General features: G+C 47.8%; 1 protein-coding gene and 1 long non-coding RNA gene across 2 annotated transcripts in view; one reads left to right on the top strand and one right to left on the bottom strand.

The window, feature by feature from the left end:
• The window catches only part of LOC130871933 (uncharacterized), a 37,377-nt gene extending 19,639 nt beyond the window's left edge, over positions 1 to 17,738 (bottom strand). The window contains exons 1-2 of the long non-coding RNA XR_009056860.1: positions 17,519 to 17,738; positions 15,841 to 15,957 (exon numbers count right to left, since the gene is read on the bottom strand). This is a non-coding gene — a long non-coding RNA (uncharacterized LOC130871933). The remainder of the gene's footprint in view (positions 1 to 15,840; positions 15,958 to 17,518) is intronic.
• Positions 17,739 to 17,964: 226 nt separating this feature from the next.
• The window catches only part of Hunk (hormonally up-regulated Neu-associated kinase), a 111,780-nt gene continuing 107,990 nt past the window's right edge, over positions 17,965 to 21,754 (top strand). Inside the window, exon 1 of the mRNA XM_057765653.1 lies at positions 17,965 to 19,231. Within this exon, the coding sequence (XP_057621636.1) occupies positions 18,971 to 19,231 (261 nt within the window). The 5' untranslated portion in view covers positions 17,965 to 18,970. The remainder of the gene's footprint in view (positions 19,232 to 21,754) is intronic.

Raw genomic sequence — 21,754 nt, 5'->3', positions numbered from 1 at the left:
ACCACGACCTAAAGACATTTGCAACCATTATAAATTCTGTTCTATCAACAGAAATTTGACTTAGTGACTCAGCCACCATGCTGCTTCTTTGGCTCCAGTCTGTGCGCTGTCAACTCTGGGACTCAGTCAGGAACATCTCCAGTCCTTGGCAGGGGGTGGGAGAAGGACATGGTGAACCTTACATCTGCTCTTGGAGTTCCTGCCCGGAAGTTACAGGTGTCTGCTATTGACTTCTCACTGGATAGGAAGGAAGTGCCCTCCCTTTATGTCACTGGCACACGGGCACATCGTCTCTCCACAGGGACTGGCAGCAAATATTTGGAAATGATATTGTAAAGACCAAAGCACTCAGTAAATATTTGCCGATTGTTTCCATGCAGTAAGGAGTCACACCCTGATCTATGACCAGCTTGTAACCCTGCAAGCCACACTCTCAGAAGCCCACGATCACGAAGAGCTAAAACAAGCTTGGAATAATCTCGGATTTTAATTGCCACATCTAAGTCACAACTACCTTGAAAACTCCACCACAGGGTAAGGTACTCCAGCCTCCATTTTCCGACGCTATATCCAATCTGCCTTTTGAAATACATAAGAAAACACTAGAAAGAGAAAGGTCTGGATTACAAGGAAATTCCCATCAGCAGAAAGTCAGGCTGTAACTCCCCCGGGACTGGAAGAGCTTTAGTTCCAGAGCCAGAATGTAGAAAACGGGGCTTTAAAAGCAATTTGGAGCCATCCTATGTAAAACAAATTTGAGGCCAGCAGGAAGCCTCAGAGGGGGCTGCAGAGTAGGAAGGAATGAAATGGATTCCAGACTGCCTGGAGGATTTTCTTGATTGAAACAAGACCAAGTTACAGAACCAGGCTCTGTGTGAGCCTGTAATCCCCCCATTTTCTGAAGAAGAAAAAAGCATGAAAGAAAGCATACAGAGTTTTTGGAGTAGCTGGGCTACACAGAGGAAAGAAGCTTTCTGTTAAAAAGGATGTCTAAGCTGTGCACTCTGCGGTGTGAGAAACTGCACCAGACTCACCTACACTGAAGCCACTTACTCTGGCTCTCAAAGCTGGATCCAAGAGGCCATGCACTGTCTCCTGGACTCTCTCTTGTGGTCTGTTTGTTTGATTTACTTTATAACATACATGTTATATACATACACACACACACACACACATATATGTTGTCATATATATACCTTGACTGAACTTCCAAATGTCTCTGGAGCTGCTGGCAGCAGACCCGAGTCTTCACCCTGTTGCTACCGTGTGTTGCATTTTTGCAGTGACAAGCCTCCTTGTGAGTTCCTCCCAGGTCTTCTGGCTATGCCGCTGTGCCATGGACAGCCAGTGATCAGCCCCAGATATGCACATCCTTCTGCAGGAGGCTACCAAGTCAGCAAAACTTAGCCTGCACTACTGTCTTTCTAGACTTTGTTACCCCAAGATTTATCAAATGCCAACATCATTGCTGTAATGATTTCAGCCACATAAGGCTGATACTTCCGGGTTCTGGAGCCACGCACGGGCAGACTGGCCCTTAAGTGCAGAGGTACCTGAATGTTAAAGGGCCCAGCATGACCCACGTGCGCGTATGCCTGGTTATGTCCACGATGATTCAGCTAAGGCCCCGCACGCAAGCATGACTACATACACTATGACTCAGCTAAGCCCCTGCGTGCATGTGCGAGCCTGTCATCTGCGTCATCTGCGTATAACGTAGTCACGCCCCCCTGTGCGCATGCACTAGGCTGCTTTTACCTTGTAGCTTTGGAGCCGTCCTGGAACTAGCTCTTGTAGACCAGGCTGGCCTCGAACTCACAGAGATCCGCCTGCCTCTGCCTCCCGAGTGCTGCTTTTAAAAAGCTGCGGGCGCCATCTCCCTCTCCCTCTCTCCCTCTCTCTGCACACGGATTCCCCAGGCCTGTACACACACCCTCTAATAAACTCCTAAGCGGGTTTGTTGCGTCACTGCCCAGCCCTCCATTCAGATCTTCTTTTTGCCCCCCAGATTGTAGATGAGAGTCAACTGAAGGTAATATTCTCAGGTCTCTCTCCGGTTTCATCTGGCCTCTCCAAATACCATCTAAGCTTCTGACTCTCTCCAAGGGGCAGACACTGAGGGGTGTGTGACAGGGCACACAGAGATTTTACTATGTCAAGTGTTTGTGAGAAAATAGAACCTGAAAAGGTGGGAAAGCTGTCAGACCATGGAGGGAGGGCAGAAATGTTCTTGACTAGTGTGCAGTACTAAGAAGCTTGGTTCTTCAAAGACGCCAGGGTATCTCCTGGCCCATTGCTGGCTTCCAGAAGACTCCTGTTTCTGAGTGAGACCAACTACAGAATTTTCAAGGACCATGAGAGAAACACTTAGGATTTCTCATTAGAAAATTATTGATATTTTCAAGACATCAATGTCAGATCTTCACTAAACAAAACTCAGGTGACCTTGTGAGTCGCCTTGTGTGAGTCCTGTCAGAGCTTGTGACTGACAGACAGCATAGGGTCTTGGAGGACATGAAGCTGGGTGGGGGCCCCATAAGTGCGACACCATGCTGAGTCATTGCCAGGAGCCATCTGTGGGTAGTGTGAACTCAGTGCCACACACCGATAGACTTCAGAGCCCAGCAGTCAGGCTTGGGGACAATTAGGCTTTCTAAAGTTGGCCTCTAAAGAGCTTTCTCACGGCACCCAGGCATGGGAAAGATTTTTATGTGTGTGGTTTATGCTGAGGTTAAATGTTATTCTTTGTTTCTAGTTCACACTTTTGCTGGTGTGTATGGTGTGTGTGTGTGTGAGAGAGAGAGAGACAGAGACAGAGAGACACACAGAGAGAGACAGAGATAGAAAGAAAGAAAGATAGATAGATAGATAGATAGATAGATAGATAGATAGATAGACAGATAGACAGACAGAGAATGGTTCAGGTCAGAGGGCAAACAGCTGTGAGCCCTTGTTTCACTTGGTTTGAGACAGGGTCTTTATGCTGGTCACTGCTGTATTCGCCAGCCAGCCAACTCATAAACTGGAAATGTTCTACCTCCGTCTCCCACGTCCACGTAGGCACAGCCTGGGGATTGCAGATGTGGCTACAGCATTCCGTGATTACCAGGCTTGTTTAGAGAGTGCTTCACTTTGAACTCTGCCCAGCCCCATCTAGTCCATTGTTTTTGTTTGAGGTTTAATGGTTTGGTATGGAGATTGACTCCATGTTTGCCCTTAGCTGTTCATCGCGTGTGCCACCATCATTTATTGATGGTTATTATTTCCTCCCAATTTACATTGCCCATTGTGTCAAAGATCCCATGTAAATATCCGCAGCAAAAACAGAGAGTGGGGCTGGCCCCTAAAGAGCGGGTACTGGGCTTGTGTTACAGCTGGATTCAACAAGAGACTTCACTTCTGGGACGAAGGTGGAGAGCAATGGAGGAAGATACCTAGCACCCTACTCTGGCCCTGAGTGCAGATACATGGTTTGTGCACTCCTATGCACATATCTCACAGATACATGCACATGTACACACACATACATATATGTGTACACACACATTACACTACATGTACATGGCGGAACATGCTGTCTTTTTTTCCTGAAACCATATTACCTCAATATTATACATTTTTTATGTTGTGTTTACAGCTATACAGCGTCACGCTCAGCCTTTACATGGGTTTTGGGGATCCTTAGGCTTGTATGGCGAGCACTTCACCCACTGGAAGCCCATCCCCTCCTCAGCAAGCCCTTCAGGTCTCCCCTTAACGATCTGCAAGTGCTTGGTGCTATTTTTGTTGTCTACAGTGTGGTGCCTATTGAGACACGGCAATCACTTCGCTATTCCCACACAGTCCACGGGTGAGGAACTCAGAGAGGGCTCCATGAGAGGGCTCATTTTCTATTGCTGGGATAAAACACCATGATCAAAAACAACGGAAGAAAGGGTTTATTTTGGCTTAAAGCTCCAGATGGCTGCATGTTAATAATGGTGATGAAGGCATGATGAGAAGGAAGCCAGGAGATCACATCTCATCTGCACGAGGAAGACACACGGACACATGCGAGAGAGAGAGGGAGAGAGAGAGAGAGAGAGAGAGAGAGAGAGAGAGAGAGAGAGAGAGAGAGAGAGAGAGAACTGGAGATGCAAACAACATGAAAGTCAGCTCCCAGCACGAATGCATCTCCTAGTTTCCATACGCTCTGCCCAAAAGTGCCACCAACTGGGGACCAAGTGTTCAAACACATGGCCAATGGGGGAGTTTCCTCTTTCAAACCACAGCACTGAGATGGTATTCTTGACTCTGGGCTTCCACTACCGAGGAGTGTCTAAGGTACACCTTGTCTGAGGCACCTGGCACATGGGCTGAGCAGGCTGAGGGCAAGTTGGGTGGGCACTGACAACAGGTGCGCTTACACATGGCACAGCGTGAGACACAGACTCAGCGGGCCGCTGGATTTAGAGAGGACTGTCCTAGGTTTCAGGAGGGATTTCTCTGTATTCCAAGAGGGATGTCTTCATAGCCCAGTGGAAGGGGATGTCTTTTCCAGCCTCCTTTCAGAAGTCACATCACATCATCTCTCCATGCTCTATTGATTAGATTGTCACCTATCCATATTCACGAAGACGGGACACAGACTTCTCAATTCAAATCTCACACTCCGCACAGTCAATTCCAGACATGTAACAGGCACTCCACAATGGAGTCGAGTTTAGAACATGAACGTTGTCCAAACCCAGCAGAATAAATACTGCAACTCTTCTATCCTTAACTCTTTTTTGAGACAGGATTTCTCTGCAGCTTTGGAGCCTGTCCTGGAACTCGCTCTTTTAGACCAGACTGGCTTTGAACTCATAGAGATCCAACTGCTTATGCTTCCCCAGTGCACCCCCACTGCTTGGCCTATCCTTAACTCTTGATCACTGTTTTAAAACAAAAGATACCACACCCTAGTGGGCTGGTATCTCAAAGACTATTGGCTAAAGGAGCAAAAGGAGCTCCCACAACACATTATGACATTCTTATATACATACATAACATATTTTAATTGTTTTCTTCACGCCCATCTTGTCTCTTCTCTCCTCCATCTATGGATCTCCTTTCCCTTCCTCTTCTTCTTCCCCTTCTACCTTCATGTCTGACTTGGCTTTGGGTGACCAGTGTGTTTCATCAAGGTTTAGCGTTGTCTAGAGTGTGGTTCACAGAAGTGTGGACCCTGGGAAGTAGCTATGCCGCTGAAGAAAGTGATGCAGGGATTGCCTTCTGGCGGATATATCTTTGCATGTTGGAAAAAAAAACCTATGATGTCATTTTATTTTGTTTCACGGTGTTAGGAATGAAACCAGGGTCTTGTTCATGCTGGGCAAGTCCCTGCCACTGAAACCTCTCTAGCCTGCTTTTCACATTTCAAAAGGAATTCTTTTAAATATAAATTTCTAGACCTAAAATTGCTGGGTTAAGAAATGAACACGCTGAAAAGATTTTATATATACATACACACACTCATATATATATAATCTTGTATATTTAATTTTATAATATGGTTTTTTCATTTCTAAAGAACCAAAACTGAACATTCTACAGTGTTCTTGTTCTTCTTGTAGATCTTAAATTTAACCTATTTTCTTTTATTTTTAAAAAATCAGGCATAATTGTGTTCTTCATTCTAAATATTTACCTTTATGATTTTAGCTTTGTTACAGTTGGTATTTCAATAAAATCAGTGGTACTGCTGAAAAGAACTATCAGAAGGATTTCTAAAAATACCACTGCATTGTTGAAGTGTTCAGATTTGAAAATGAAGTGTGCCCATAGTAACTGAATCCTGCTGCAAACCAATCCGACTCAGTTTCGGGGAGCAAAGCACATGGCACAGTAAGAGTCGTGATGGCAGCTCATCACCCCTGACTCGCAAACTCACTTGAACAAAAACCACGAGCCCAGAGGCAGACAGAGAAAGTGCAACTTTTAGTTTGGAGACATGATAACCAGCCGCATGCCTTCACATGTGGCAGTGTTCTAGAAGTCTTAATATCTAAAAAAAAATTCTGATTTTCTAATTTTTTAAAAATAATTTAAGTGTATGGGTATTTGGCCTGCATGTGTGTTGGTGCCCCACATGCTTGCCCAGTATGGCAGGAGGCCAGAAGAAGGTGTCGGCTCCCTGGGACTGGAGTTACGGACAGTTATGAGCCACCGTGTAAGTGTTGGGAATTGAGCCCATGTTCTCTGGAAGAGCAACCAGTGCTCTCAACCATGAAGCCACATCTCTGACCCTGTAAGTTTTAACCTTGTGAAGGGATATTTTGTCTGCTGTGGTTTTATTGTGGCTTAGTGTGTCCCCCAGAAGCTTGTGGGATTGAATCTTGGCTTCTACCTTATAATGTAGGGTTTTTGTAGAATCAGCCGCTCTGTGAATTTGTGTTTTAAATACTATGTGCTAAAGCTGAACATTTTGGGTCAGCACGGTGGCTCAGTGGGTGAAAGTGCTTGTGTCCAAGCCCGACAGCCTGAGGTCAAGTCCTGGAGCCTACAGGTAGAAGAGGAGAACGAGACTGCAGTCAGCTCTCCTCTGACAATACGCAATACTCATGCATGTCGGAGCATGCGTGCACCCACACACACCCACACACACCCACACACACCCACACTCACGCACACAAAATAAATGCATAAGGTGGAACTAGAAAGTTGCACATTCTGTATGTGGTTTCATAACACAAATATTTCGTTTGCTTGGCGTGAGGTACAGCGATGTCAATAGTATGAGGGAAATGAGCTATAAAACATCTATTTATCTAAGGCAGGCATAGTATTACATACATGTCTCAGCCCACAGGATGTTGAGGCAGGAGGATCACCAGCTTGAGGCCACCCTAGGCTATATATAAGATTCTGTCTCAGAACTCCAGCTACCCAGGGGCTAGGACATGACTCAGTGGTTAAGAGCACACACTACTCTTGTGTAGAACCTGAGTTTGGTTCCTAGTACAGTATTAGGCAGTTCACAGTTGGTTTTAACTCCAGCTCCAGGGGATCCAACACCCTCTTCTAGGCTCCAGCGTCATCACCCGCACATACTCATACACAGACACACTATACATAGTTACAAACAGGATACACATGAAAAATTTAACCAATGAAACACCCCATATCCCTATATATTACATGTTTATGCATAAATATTTACATACTTACATATGTGTATACATATATGTATGTATGTATATCTACCCATCTTTCTTAGAGTATGACAGTGAAATAAAACACCAAGGGATCCGAGTGATGAGACTGAAAGATATATATATATATATATATATATATATATATATATATATATGTGCACTGTATAAATGTCAAGCAGCAGTAGACTCTCATCTGAGAGCAGAGTTTATCTTCAATGTCATGGTCACTGTTAGTGACTATCACTAATTAATGACCACTTGTGAAACTCAAGCTCCTGTCCTTTCAATAAGCCCTTTGTGTCAGCTAAGTGAGATATCACTGTGAGAGATCATTATTAATTCTTGGAGCACGTATTGAGACAGATTCCAGACTGGTCTCTAGCTAACGATCTTCCTCTCTCAGCCTACCAAGGGCTGGGATTACAGGCGTGAGCAGCTATGCCTGACTGTGAGATATTCTTTGAGATTCTCTCAATCTCACGTCATCTGATGTATGTGTCTGCCAGCCTCTTCACTTCCCCCTCTGCTGCCTTGAGGACATTAGTATTTCCTGCTATCCGTTTCTCTGGGCCTGAGAAGATGAAAATTCACACAAGAAGAGCTTCAGGATGAGCTTGAAAAGATAAAATAACCAGCAATGTAAGATTCTTTGATTCTTCCTGAATAAACATAAAATTCTTCAGATGTGGAATTAGTTTATGTAAGTTCATTGAATAGAGATGACTAACATTTTTTTCCCCTGAGACCAAACAAATTTCTGTTAGACAAGGAATTTGTTCTCCCCAGTGAGGATTTTCTTTGTAGGCTTGAATTTGGATGCAAGGACTGTACAGTTAGAACATGAGGTCCTGGCTGGGTGGCGTCAGCCGGCCTTCTAGGACAACAGCGGACACTTAGAAGTGTCTGTACTATTTCCTCTTATCTTTTGGGTGCCAGTGTCCCTTGAAAGAATCTGGTTCCTGTCAACAATCGGTTGTCCTCATGACTTAGACCAGAGACACTGTATCCAATGCATCTGCCACCACCTGTGATGAATTCCAGATATTTCTACAGATGCCACACAAAGGTACAGGTCCACCTCAGTGTTGACGAGTCCTCCAGTGACATGGATAAACATATTTTTAGGATATTTGAATTCTTAGTAATAGTTTAGGAAGTCCAGAAAGTCAGGGCAGAGGAAGAAAATGGAGACAGAAGTCTCATTTCATGAATAGCATCGTCTTCCCCCCACATTTTCCTCTGGGGTTGGATTAAACTGGTTCCTTTGAGTTCATTTCCATGGTGTTGCTTATTTTGGTGCTGGGGTTTCTGCTTTGGACTCTTCAGCATCACTTTGGAGGTAAATATACCACTGGCCACCAAAGTCTTCTGTTGTACATATTTTCTATTGTATTGTATACTACCTCACTAAAAGCTGTCATTTTGAGTTGAATTAATAAGATAGATCTCATAAACCCTTTTGTTGTGATTTGGTATAAATCTGGACTCAGCTTCAATTACACAGTTTTATACCTGTTTGCTTAATCTTAGACGTCTACTCCCTGACTGATTTTCTTTTCAAGTTGGGTTTGTGTTTTGCATATGATGCTATTGATCCAGATAGGGTTTATAGTTTTAACATTGTTGTTTATATCCATGTCCTTGGGGCACTCACCATCACTGCTGGAAGCTTAACTCTCTGCCGCGTTTTTCTTCTCTAGGTCAAATTGCACTCTTTTTGTATTTAACTATGTATAAGTACATATATGTGTGTAGGCATGGTTGTGTGTGAGTGCAGGTGCCGTGGAGTCCAGAAGAGGGCACTGGATTCCCCTGGAGATGATGTTACAGGAAGTTGAGAGCACCAGTGTGGGTGCTGGGAACCAAACTTGGGCCCTCTGCAAGATCAGCGTATGCTCTTGACCACTGAGCTATCTCTCCAGCTCTCTGCCATGGCTTTCTCACATAAATATTTTTGACGATTTCTGTGAATTGAGCCCTTTTTTTTTTATAAGAGATTTATCCACAAGAGCAGAACCTAATACAGGCCTAAATACTGCACATTGGAATTAAACTTTGATGTGAGTTTTGGAAGAGGCACAGACACTCAAAATTTAGCAGTAGTGGCTTATATCCCACTTGTGGGACTGGAGGACAGTAAGACTGGAAACTCAGGTGATGACCATGATTTGTTCTCGGGGCAGCTGCTCTGGTCATCCACCCTTGACTCCCTCAAAGTCTATAAAGCAAAATGGTATCCTTGCTTGCTTGCCATCGTCTCACCACTAGGGATATCATAGTCTTTATCAACATAGGTCTCCTAGGGAGAACTAATCGGGTGCCGCAAAGCTTCTACTCTCATCCCAGTGACTGCACCTGCCTGGCTGCTGGTGGTTCAGTCCTGCCACCTGGCCTTTGTTAGTTCAAGATCCTACTGCACACGTCTAAGTGTTGTGTTAGTATTTTCTAGAACAGCAGTTCTCAGCCTGGGGGGCGGGGTCACATATCAGATATTCACATTACAATTCATAACTGTGGCAACATTACAGATATGAAGTAGCAATAACAATAATTTTAAGGCTGGGGGTCACCCCAAGTGTATTAAAGGGGCGCAGCATTAGGAAGGCTGAGAATCACCACTCTAGGGGAACGGAACAGACAGAATGAGTATACAGCAAGGGCATTTATTAGAACAGCTTACAGGCTGTGGCGGTTTGAAAGAAAATGGCCCTGAAAGGGAGCGGCACTATTAGGAGGGATGGCTTTTGGGAGTGGGTATGGCCTTGTAGGAGGAAGTGTGTGTGTGTTTCTGTGGAGGCAGGCTTTGAAGTCGCATACAAGCTCAAGCCACACCGAGTGTCTGAGCTTACTTCCTCTTGCCTGCTCAAGATGGAGGATTCTCAGCTCCCTCACCAGCACAAGGTCTCATCACCATGACGATGGACTGAGTCTCTGAACTCTAAGCCACCCAACTCAATGTTTTCCTTTATTAGAGTTGCCGTGGTCATGGCGTCTCTTCACAGCAATAGAAACCCTCACTAAGACACAGGCCCAGCCATTCTAACAGCGGCTGTTTATGAATGGAGAGTCCAAGAATCCTATAGTTGTTCAGTCCGTGAGGCAGGATGTCTCAGCTGTTCTTCATTGTATGTCAGAATCCTAAATCAGAAGTTTCTAATGCTAGCAATGGAATGGACTTGCCAGGAAGTACGAGAGCAAGCAGGCAGAGAAGAGAGAGAAAGCATCCTTCTTCTACGTCCTTTATAGGATACCAGTGGAAGACACAGCTCAGATAAAGGCGAATCTTCCTACCTCAGGAAATCCAGGTTAAAGATGGGCTTTCCCACTTTAACTGATTTAATTTAAATGAAATGAAATTGAATAAAATTAAAAAAAAACTCTCACAGGTGTGCCTAGCCACTTCGGTTTTAGTTAATTCCAGATGTAGTAACAGTGACAACCAAGATTAATCACCATAAGTATCAAGGAACCCAACTCTGCAATGGTGTTTCCTGCTGCAGCTCTAGGAAGGGGTATTTGTCAGGGTTCTCTAGAGTCACAGAACTTACAGAATAAATCTCTCTCTCTCTCTCTCTCTCTCTCTCTCTCTCTCTCTCTCTCTCTCTCTCTGTATCTATGTGTGTGTATAGATGGAGGCTGCTCTTTCGTTCCTGGATGCCCAGACCCAAAATAATCACACAGAAACTATATTAATTAAAACACTGTTAGGCCTATTAGCTTAGGCTTCTTATTAACTAACTCTTACATCTTAAATTAATCATTTCTATTATTCTTTGTATCACCACAAGGCTGTGACTTACTGGGTAAAGTTCCGGCATCGGTCTCCTTAGGTAGCTACATGGCATTTCTCTGACTCCACCTTCTTTTAATCTTCTATATCTGCTTGGAATTCCTGCCTTGTTCTATTCTGCCCTGTCATCGGCCCAAAGTAGCTTCTTTATTAACCAATGATAACAAAATACATTCATAGCATACAGAGGACAATCCCACATTATATACATATATATATATATATATATATATATATATATGACATACAAGTTTCAGTCTAATAATGGTTAGTTATGAATTGAAAGTCCAAGAATCAAGGAGCTGCTTAATCCCATTGCCCTTATGTAGGCTTCCAACAAAAGGTGTGGCCCAGATTTAAAGCATGCCTTCTAGCCTTAAGGTCTGGATTGCAGGCACGCATCTTCCTGCCTAAAGATCTAGATCACAAGTGTGCCCCCATTTCTGGATTATAGTTCGTTCCAGATACAGTCAAGTTGATAACCCAGAATAGCCATTACATAAGGTCAGTGCTGAGCTAGCTCTTTGTCAGACAGACAGATGACAGACAGATATACATCTGGGTGGACCCCACTCTCACAATCATATTCCTCAGCGTCTGAGCAGGGCCTGAGGGTCAATCCAGCTACAGAAGCAGCCACCCAACCATGTGTATAACTCCACTGTGACTGCAGCGCGGGCTCTGCCCTAGCTCACACCTGTGCCTATGGGCAGAAGATCCCTGATGACTCACTGACAGGAGGAAAAGTATAAACTTGGACCTTGGATGCTGTACGAAGGTACAAGTCACAAACAGAGAGTGAGTGGATTTAGCTGCCTTTGCGGAGGCCCTGAGACCGGCAGTGGGGTCTTAGTGGGCAGAGTTTCAGGGTGTACCCGCTCATCTTCCGTGTGCAGACATAGAGTTCATCTCCCCACCTTGCCATTGTCGATGACGTCATCATATGGCTAGCTGTTGATTAATGTCTCTGCTAACATTGATTTAGGTGTCATTTGTTTCCTTACTGTTATCTAGGTATCTATTTATCTAGAGTTTATTGATCGACTTGTCTATTTGCCTACTATCCCTTAGTCATTCTCTAATGACCTCTCTCTCTCTCTCTCTCTCTCTCTCTCTCTCTCTCTCTCTCTCTCAACACAGTCTCACACATGTAGCTCAGCCTGGCCTGGTACTCACTATGTGGTTTAGGGTGGCCTTGAACTACTAGCAATCCTCTTACCTTAACCTGGGTACTAGGATTATGGCTGTGTGCGACTGGCTGTGTGCGACGTGCCCACCTCATCTCTCTCTATCTGGTCACTGGCCTCTTAGTTTTACCTACGTATCATGCGTTGTCACCATCATTATCAATGTATCTACTTACCCGCCATATATTCATTGCCGTTTCAATCATTTACCTATTTTTTTGTACATTTCCTATCTGTCTAGTCTATCTACTGATTTATCACCTTCAATCATTCTATATAGAGACTCATTGGCAGTAACAAAGGCGTCAAAACAGACAGTCCGTAAGGTCAGGGTCAAGGAGGCAGGTGCAGAGGCTTGTGGGTGGGTCGCAGCAGTGAGCACAGAGCATGACAATGTCTCCACCCCGGTATGCTCCCCAGAGGCTTCCATCGAAGAGGAGTTGACAGCCAATGTCATTTAAACCGTTCACTCTTGCTTTTCTTTAGCTTATCATTTTCTGACTTACATCTTCAATGACTGTGATATAAAACTTCCATGCGAAGAACAGTAACAGCACACAGAAATGCTCTTCCCTTTCCAGAAGAAGAAAGCTGGCCCTATGAGACTAGAAACCACTGTGTGGTCCCTTCCCCGGCCTTGTTGCTGTGGAGGGAAAGCAGCGGTGTCCACCAGCAGGGGGCGCCCACCTCTTCTTGTCAGCCCACCTGCCTGCTCCGCAGACCTCGGCCATCAGTTTGGGCTCAGGTCATCGAATCAGTGCCACAGCCTTTCCTCTTACTGTCTCCATGTCTCCACACAGGGTTGCTCATCGTGTAATCGCTCTAAAGCTCCCTCACGCTCTTGCTACTGCCGGCTGTGTCCAGAAACGGATAAGAGGCAGCACCCAGCTAGGCAATGCTCCATAGCTTGGTACTGATGGTAGCCCTTCCCTTCCGACTATAATCCACACATGTAACTTATCAGGGAGATTTATCTTTGTGGCATGAATATTTATTTTTTTCCTAGTGTTCCCTTGGGATGTATACAACTCCAGCAGGACCCAGTTTTTCTTGCAATTTCTCTTTTTCTGTCTTATTTAGTATGGTGAGTTAAAAATTCCACCAATCACCCCAAATTTGTATTTGTTTTCCTCCTGGGAGTCAGGCTTCATGCACAGCACAGTTAGCCAAAATCCCAGCCCTCATGAGGCTATAGTTCCTGAAGGGATACAACCAATAAAGAAAACTATGTAATTTCTCAGAAGAGGGAAAGAATACAGAGGTGGGTGCAGGGGGCGGGGTCTGTTTGTATTGCAGAGAAAGGGTCACAGAAAAGGCCCAGGATGGTGACATTTGAATAGGCGGTGCAGAAAGTCCACCGGGCAGTGGGCTTCCTGTGCAATCTACTGCAGCTGGAGTGGGGTGACTGAGGGGATGAGGGAGGTGACACGAGACATGGGAAAGAATGTGGGTGCCAGGGTGAGATGCAGATCTCAGGGCCTTGTGACGTGACAGGGGGGGCACTGGTGTTGATGTGAGACGGGGCACTGCTTTGACCCCCAGGAGGACTGCGCTATGGTGTCTTCCCTGTGAACTGATTTCAGCGCCATTCCTCCTCAATGCCTCCACCTGGGATTTGTAATCTGAGAGTCCCGAGATCCCTGATGCTGGAGGATACATTGCTCTTCCTGCAACAGTGCACCCTTTGGTTTCCAGGAACTGAGGCAGCTTTCCTAGAGGGGGAACCATTGGCATCTTGTGAGAAAACGCACCCCCAGGATGTCACTGTGGTGGCTAGTGGGAAGCAGTTTGGAGGTTTGGCTTGGTACCACGTGCATATCCTGTCACCATGCCCGTCCAAAGCCCAGAACCACCCCCTTCTCCCATATTGATAAGAGTCGAGATGAAGTTCTAGGTTGAGCATCTGCAATATGCCAGGCACATGGGTGTGGGGAGCAAAGAAGTGGTAGAATCTGAGTCCCGTTTAAAAATAAAAGAGATTTATTTTACTTGTTTTATATGTGCTTGCTTGTCTGCATGTGTGTACCATGTGCATGCAGTGCCAAAAGAGGCCAACAGAGGGCATCAGGTAGACCTGAAATTGGATTTGTGAATTGTGAGGGTTATATGGTTACTGGAACCTGGGTTCTTTAGAAGGCCAGCTGGTGCTTGGAACCATTTAGCCATGTCTTAGACCCTGACTCCCATTAGTAAGAGAGACTTTTGGCTTGGTGTAGAAGCAAAGGACCACAGTTGGGAGGTGGTTGGACTACACAGACAGAGTGAAAGTGGCAGGTGACCACCAGTGGGTCACGGTTTTAGGTAGAGACCCGGATTATCTGATGTGAGAGATACAGGGCTAAGGCAGAGAGGAAGCAAAGGATGACTGCTTGATGCTGAATTCGGGTGAAGCCCAAGAAAAGCAAAGAGAGAGGTGTGTGTCATGGGCGCCAGATCAAGTCTGAGATCCCATCAGCCAGCCTGGTGTGATGAAGTCAATCCATGGGACTTGGAGTGAGGAAAGAGCTCCAACCTAGAGGTAATGAGGCATCTGCTGGGTTTGGGACAGTCTGAACTGACTTCTCTCGGTGTGCTGGTGGTCTGAATGAGAACGGACCCCTTAGGCACATGTATTTGAATGCCTGTTCTGCAGCTGGAGGAACTGTTTGGAAGGGATTAGGAGGTGTGGCTTTGCTGGAGGAGGCATGTCACTGGACATGGGCTTTGAGGTTTTAAAGCCCATGCCTTTCCTAGTGAGGTTTTAAAGCCCACGTCTTTCCTAGTTAGCCTCTCTCTATCCTGAGGCTGTTTCATCAAGTAAGCTCTCAGCTATTGCGCCAGGGATGCCTGCCTGCTGGCAAGCATGTCATCATGATCACAGACCCTGTTCTCTTCAGGAACAATAAGCCCCAAATTCAATGCTTTCCCTTATAAGTTGCCTTGGTCATGGTGTCTCTTCACAGCGATAGAAGAGTAACTAAGACCAATGAGAGAACAAGGAAAAAGAGACGAGTTATAATACGTTAAGGAAACTGAGGCAGAGAGGTGAAAGGTCACTATTCCCTCGTGAGAAGCCATTGTTGTGCGGGTACAGCTAATGCAAGGCTGCCCCTGCACACCAGACTTTATGGCTGGGGAACCCCTCATTCCTCAGCCTTTGCCCTGAGCACGGTCAACAGCTGGCTGTGTGGCAGGAATCACAGCGGCCATGAACTCAGGGGACACGGTTCAAATCCGGAGTCTGCTATTTACCGGCTGCTTTGCTCGCCCAGAACCGATTCGCTGATTTTTCAGGACGGGTTCCAAGCAGCTTTTCTCCATGTCCTCTGTCTTTGCTCTGCTGCTGCTTCTCCAGCTACCATGCCACCCCTGCCAGCCTAACCCTCCTTGGCCAACTCTCACTTCCTGGCAGTGCCAGCCTGATAATTTCTAATTGTCTTTGACTGCTTCCAGCTGGGTCTTGTAGCTGGCGTACTGTGGGAGCACACAAACAGTCTCTCAGCCATATGGAGGGAGGAAAAGGAGAAAAGGAAGAGCAAGAAGGAAGCAGCTGGCACAAGTCAACCGAAACAGCTTCTCCAGGCGCCCCCGGCCCCCTGCGAATGATGACGCTTTTGAAAGGGCCTGGAAATGATAAATGATTAAATCTGCTGATTCCCCAGAGGTAACAATGGAACAATAACTTTAGAAAGTAATTTTTAAGGTTTACCTGAGAGAAGATGGGGGTCTTGCTGTCCCCAAGCAAGAAAAAGTAACTGATAGCCTTCCTTCAGCCAGTTGCAAACACTCTTTAGACAAATTTGTAGCTCAAACACCATGCAGGGCACTGTAAGGCAAAATACAAACCAAATGAACACAGCCCCTGTCCACGAGTTCTAAAAAAGAAGGACATCCAATAGGCAATCTGGAAGACAGAAGGCGGATGTGAAGCTAATGGTACCCAGTGAGAAGAACAGAGGGTTCAACAGCTTATAGCAGCTCATTGGTTGGGAAGGGCTTCTCCTAACGGCACACCTATGATGGGAGAAAATGGGTCAGAAGCAGCAGTTTGGAGGTAAGCGTGGATTAAGTGAAAGAGTGGAGTTAGGAAAGCCAAGCCTGCATGAAGACAGATAACTTGTTTGTAAAAATGCTTTATTTTAAACCATGTATGTATGTATGCATGTATGCATGCATGCATGTATCTGGGGAGCATGTGCACACGAGGGCAGGTGCCTTGGGAGGATAGAAGATGGCATTGGAGTTGGAGTCACAGGTGGTTGTGAACAGATCAGTGTGGATGCTGGGAACCGATCTCTGGATCTCTGGAAGAACAATGTAGACTCTTAGCCACCGAGCCATCTCTCCAGAACAAAGGCTGCTAGCCTGTAATACCCAGAGAAACCCTACAAACTTGGGGCTTAGTAGAGGCTCTTCAGTGATGTGTGTTGGCTCCTCAGACATGTATTTCCAAAATACCTAGTGTGAGGGTGATGTAGTATTTTGTGTGCTTATTTGTCTTTTGAAATGAATTTTGGAGACATTCCTTATTGAGAACAGCCACTTCAGACAGCAGGAACTGTAGTTCAAGAACCAGTTACTAAACTCAGTCAGGGGTGGGATTTGAACTTCTCTTTGGCATACATCCCAGCCAATAGAACTAGCAGTGAGCTTGGACCAGGCCCAGACAGCAAGCCTGAGGAAGATTTAATGGGCCTGCATTTTCTCTCTTCTTCACCCCTTTCTTGACCTCTACCCTGGGAGGGCATAATCAAAACATCAAAAGGATAGCGTCTCCATTTCATCATAAGTGACTTCCACCACTTATGAAGTGGCTCCTCCACGTGATGAGTACTTTCTGGGATTTGCCTTGAACTGCAACAAACATATCTCCAAATTTTCACAAAGAGCTAATTTCCTAAAATTAAATTATGCAACATTGGGAAACTTTAAATCCTTTCCTAATGGAAGAGTCACCCCAATGCGGGCTTAATCCTCCCCACACTTTGGACCAGCATCCCCTCTTTCCCCACCTCCCGCCTCCTTAAAATTAAATTACTGAATTAGAAACACGAGAGCAATTGGATGAGCCCTGCAGAAAATGTAGGAATTAAAAAGTCCCTTAAGTACAGCAAGAAAGCAGCGGAAAGCCTGTCTTTAATGTGGGAAATGCAGAGCCAGGAGACCCCAGCAGAAGACAAGCACCAGATTGGGTCATCATAGCAAGGGCGGAGACTGACAGCTTGTACGTAGTTGAAAACAACTGATGCTGAAACTTGAAAACGGGCATTTTTCGGGTTATTTTTCAGATGGGTCAGGGACTCCCCCGTCCGCTCCCCCCTTTGAAGGGTGATAACTGTATCCCCTCCCCCACCCCAGAGTATTAATGTGGATCGATGATGTCATACCTGTTTACTCAGGATAAACAATGAAATGAACTTTGTTAGAACCGAATCCTCCCGTTGAGCTCAGATGATGTGTGATCAGAGGTTAAATTCTTTGCATTAGACACGGCCACCTCAACAGGTCGCATTTTGGGAAAGCCTGTCTGCATCCTTGATTTGTTCAGGAGAAAGAAAGAGGAGCTCTGGACTGTAGGAGGGTTGAGTACCCTTTTCAATTCAGGAAGATGTTGGGGATTCTGGAGATATCTGGTAGGTGTCTCGGAACAACTGTAATTGTTTATGTGAGATCAGTGCAGTCACAGGGCCCACAGAACAAAAGCATCCAGGAGCTGCAAAGCTCCGGTCCGGATCATCCAGCAACCACCGACATCATCGCTATGGAAAGCAGAGAGGGTGCAAACGTACAAGCATAGGCAGCAAACGCCCTGGGTCCTATGCTGCCGCCTCTACTATTAACTGTGGCGGCTGCTTCTTCACCAACCCAGCAATCTGGTCTGCTTGTGAGCCCCGACACACAGCCTGCTACGTTCCCATCCATCCATCCATCCATCCATCCATCCATCCATCCATCCATCCATCCATCCAGGGTCCCTACTGTGTGCCGGGTTCTGAGCTGAGTACTCAACCCCCCTATAGTCCAGAGCTCCTTTTTTTTTCTCTTTCCCCTGAACCTGGAGGGTGCGGCTAGTGCGGAAATTCACCCGGGAAAGGTCCAGAAAGCTCAAGCCCAGAAGCAGCCCGATCCGCGCCGCCAGAGGCGGCAGGTCTTGGGCAGCCCGGGAGCGCGCGTCTCCGCGGCCGCGCGGGGTCCCCCTGTCTGGCGCTCAGGTGGCTTCGCCGCCCACTCCACCGCTCCCTTCCCCTCCCCTCTTCAGAAAGGGTCGAGTTCGGCTGTTGCGCGCGGGGAAGGAAGGAGGGGCTTCGCGGGATTTGAAAGTGCTCAGGCTGCCGAGTGGACTCTCGTCTGTCCCCGCCGCCCGCGAGCGGATTAAATTTCTGCAAATTTAAACTGAATGAGGCTTTCTTCTGCTGCCTTCCAGAGGGCGCCTGCAACCCGCCGCGCGCTCCTCTCCGGCGGGAGCGGCCCCGGGGTGCACCGCTGACGACCCGGCGGGCTAAAGGGCGGCGGCGCCTGTGTTTGGGGGACCCCGCCACCCTACTGCGTCCCTCTTGGACCAGCAGCCGCTGCCCCCAGCACCCGAGCAGGGCACCCGACGGGACGGAGGACGCGATCTCGGCGACCGATCATCCGAGGACGAACTTCTCGGGGGCGGGTCCCCGGTCGCCCCGTCGCCAGCTATTGTCTGCGCGCCGCGCTCGCAAGGAGGCGCGGGGGGCGTGAGCGCGAAGACTCGGACCGGGCGGGGCCGGGCCCAGGGCGGCGGCAGGAGGAGCCGGGGCAGTCCCGGGAGCCGGAGGAGGAGAGGCTGCGAGCGCGGGAGCCGAGCGGGCGCGATGCCGGCAGCGGCTGGGGACGGGCTCCTGGGCGAGCCGGCGGCGCCGGGGGGCGACGGGGGCGCGGAGGACGCAGCCAGGCCGGCGGCGGCCTGCGAGGGAAGTTTCCTGCCCGCCTGGGTGAGCGGCGTGTCCCGCGAGCGGCTCCGGGACTTCCAGCACCATAAGCGCGTGGGCAACTACCTGATCGGCAGCAGGAAGCTGGGCGAGGGCTCCTTCGCCAAGGTGCGCGAGGGGCTGCACGTGCTGACCGGAGAGAAGGTGAGCCGGGGCGCGGGGGCCTGGCGGGAGGACCTGGAGCACTGTCCCGCGAGCATTCTGCCTGACTTTCAAACCTTGTAGAGCTAGACGCACTCGCAGGCTCTTGCAGTGGGCCACCAGGCATTCACTGATGGGTGATTGGGGCCGGGGTCAGACTCGTGGGGTGGGGGACCCGGACAGACAGATGTACCCGCGAAACTACCCCGCACTGCCTTTCTGTTTTGTTTTGGAAGAGTGCCGCCTGGCGGACGCCAGAGGAGGGGGCGGGGGGGGCGCGGGCATAGAGTTGGCGTTGGGGGTCCTCCTGTTTCTGACCGTAGGGACGATGGAACTAGATCTAGACCGGTGTGTGTTTGGGGTGGGGGTGGGGAGCAGGGGGTGTCAGCCTTGCTTCTGGAATGTGAGGCGGGAGAACAGGGTAGCCAGTCTCTGAGACTGCTTAGAGTTTCATCCCTCCTGGGCTCTGGTGAGGACGTGGAAGAGAGCGGAGGCCCAGGAAACCACCCTCTCCACCCGCGTGGGCTGTAAAGATCCTGGTTTTGGCAAGTGCAGAACTGCACAGCTAGCCCCCCCCCAGACTTTAGAGATTTGGAGATACCTTTTTAATCTTTCTAGGGGAGGGTAGAGGAAAGGAACCCCTCCCCCACTGGAGTGACACTACTTCGACCTAATTAGAAGTTAGAGGGTGTGAACTCTTGCCAGGCCAGGTGTAACTTAGATTTGTGAGAAGAAACCCAAGAGGCTGCCTTACTTTAGAGGCTGGGTGGCTCCACACAGGGAGTTACTCCTGGCTGCCAAGCTGGTATCCTCACACAGGCATCATACTCCAACACTTCCCCAGGCTGGGGGTTCATGCGGGAGGAGGAGCGCTCAGAGGGTCCTGGAAGCGAATAGCCCGAGGGACAAACCCTCGCGCCTGCTGCTCTAGGTTGCCCTGCCCAGCCTAGGAGTTTGCCACAGTGTTAAATCGGGAGAACTCTTGGGTGACAGGCCCAAGGTGCGCGCTTGCCTTGCTAAGGTAGCCTCCTATACTTTGTTTCCTTCTGGTTTCTGTTGTTTTGGAGACCCCTACATCTGAGCAATGGGCTCCATCATCCTTAGAATTACCCTCTTTTTCTGTTGCTGTCCCAAGTGAGGTGCCCCTTCATACTGGGATAAGCAGGTCTAGACTGAGTCACTTTCCAAAGCACCTCTTGCCTGAATTCCTAAGCAAAAAGCAAGAGTTTAGTATGAGCTCACTTTAGCTCTTCAGAGAAGAACAAACTCTTCAGACACGGCACTTGGCGTTCTAACCGGAGTAAGCAAAAGTTTTTTTACTCTTTGGTGTGCTGTGGGCTGCCTGTCTGACGCACCGAGGTCCACTCAGGGTGGTGAGTTGCTGGGTGACTTCGTGAACGTGAAGTCACGTTCCTGTTCTTGTGGGGAGAGGTGAAGGAGTTGGTTTTTGCCCCTAACCTATAGGATTCAGCCAGGCCACGTGAATCAGCTCTTTAAAAGGGGGAATCTCCATGTTAGCTGCACAGTGGCGAGTGCCTCCCGTTCTCCTGCCCTACTGCTCCTGGTTCCTTAGAAGTTCTCGCTGGACCTCAGCTCCTCAGTGGCACAGTTTTGCCCCATGGCATAACACTTTTGACCTTGGGCTGACTGCCTGGGGATGTATTCCAAGTTCAGCCCTCTACCCCTGTCCTCCAACCTTCCCCTCCCCCCCCCCATGCTTCACTTCTGGTCTCCTGTGCTACTCTTGCCCAACGAGGAGCCTTTGGAATACTAGGAATTTCTACTCAAATGGGCCCAGGCAAAGAGTCTCTTTCCTCCTGTCTCTATGATGGCTCAATTCATCTTTGCAGTGAGGAGATGCTCGGTGGATATAAAATTATTTCCCTGGACCAACTGATCTGGTCTAATTAGAGACTCTGGTCCTGGATGGAGAGGTAGAGGCCAGGAAGGGATACTTGGTCATTCCTGCTGTGCTTTTCTCTAGCCAGGAGAATCCCCGCTATGGGGACAAGGCTGCATCAGGAGGAACCTGGGTTTTAGCTCCTTCAGTTGTGAACTCTAAAGAAACAGTGGAGTCACTCATGGCTTTTCATCTCCCTAACCCTACACCTTTTGTGCTTAACTAATAGATGTGGGCTTTAGCAGACTGTAGAGATGAGAAGGCGAGGGGAAGGGGAAGAGGGAGAGAGAAATATCAGTGAGTTAATGAGTCCCCAGCCGTCTTTTCTTTTGGGTTTTGCCTTATTAAGGCAACCTCAAGCCATTTGCAAACTAAACTGCAGGCCAAGGGCTTCCCCCAGCGGCAGCGGCGGGTGTGAAGCCTGCCTTCAGCGTACCCTTCATTGCCTGTTCTTGGGATATATGCTTTTAGGTGAAGTCTTTCATCTTTTCCTTCCATTTTTAGTGGGTACAGGTTTTCTTTTTAAGAATGCAGCGATGAAAACTGCAGTGAGCACTAAGCATGGAAGGCTTCAGAAGGAGCTGAGAAGTGGGTGCCTGGACCAGGCGATGGAGGGAAACACGAGG

The sequence above is a fragment of the Chionomys nivalis genome, chromosome 3 (genome assembly GCF_950005125.1).
Source record: "Chionomys nivalis chromosome 3, mChiNiv1.1, whole genome shotgun sequence".
Lineage (NCBI taxonomy): Eukaryota > Metazoa > Chordata > Mammalia > Rodentia > Cricetidae > Chionomys > Chionomys nivalis.
Note: the sequence above shows the minus strand (reverse complement) of the source record. Positions and strands in the feature narration are given on the sequence as shown.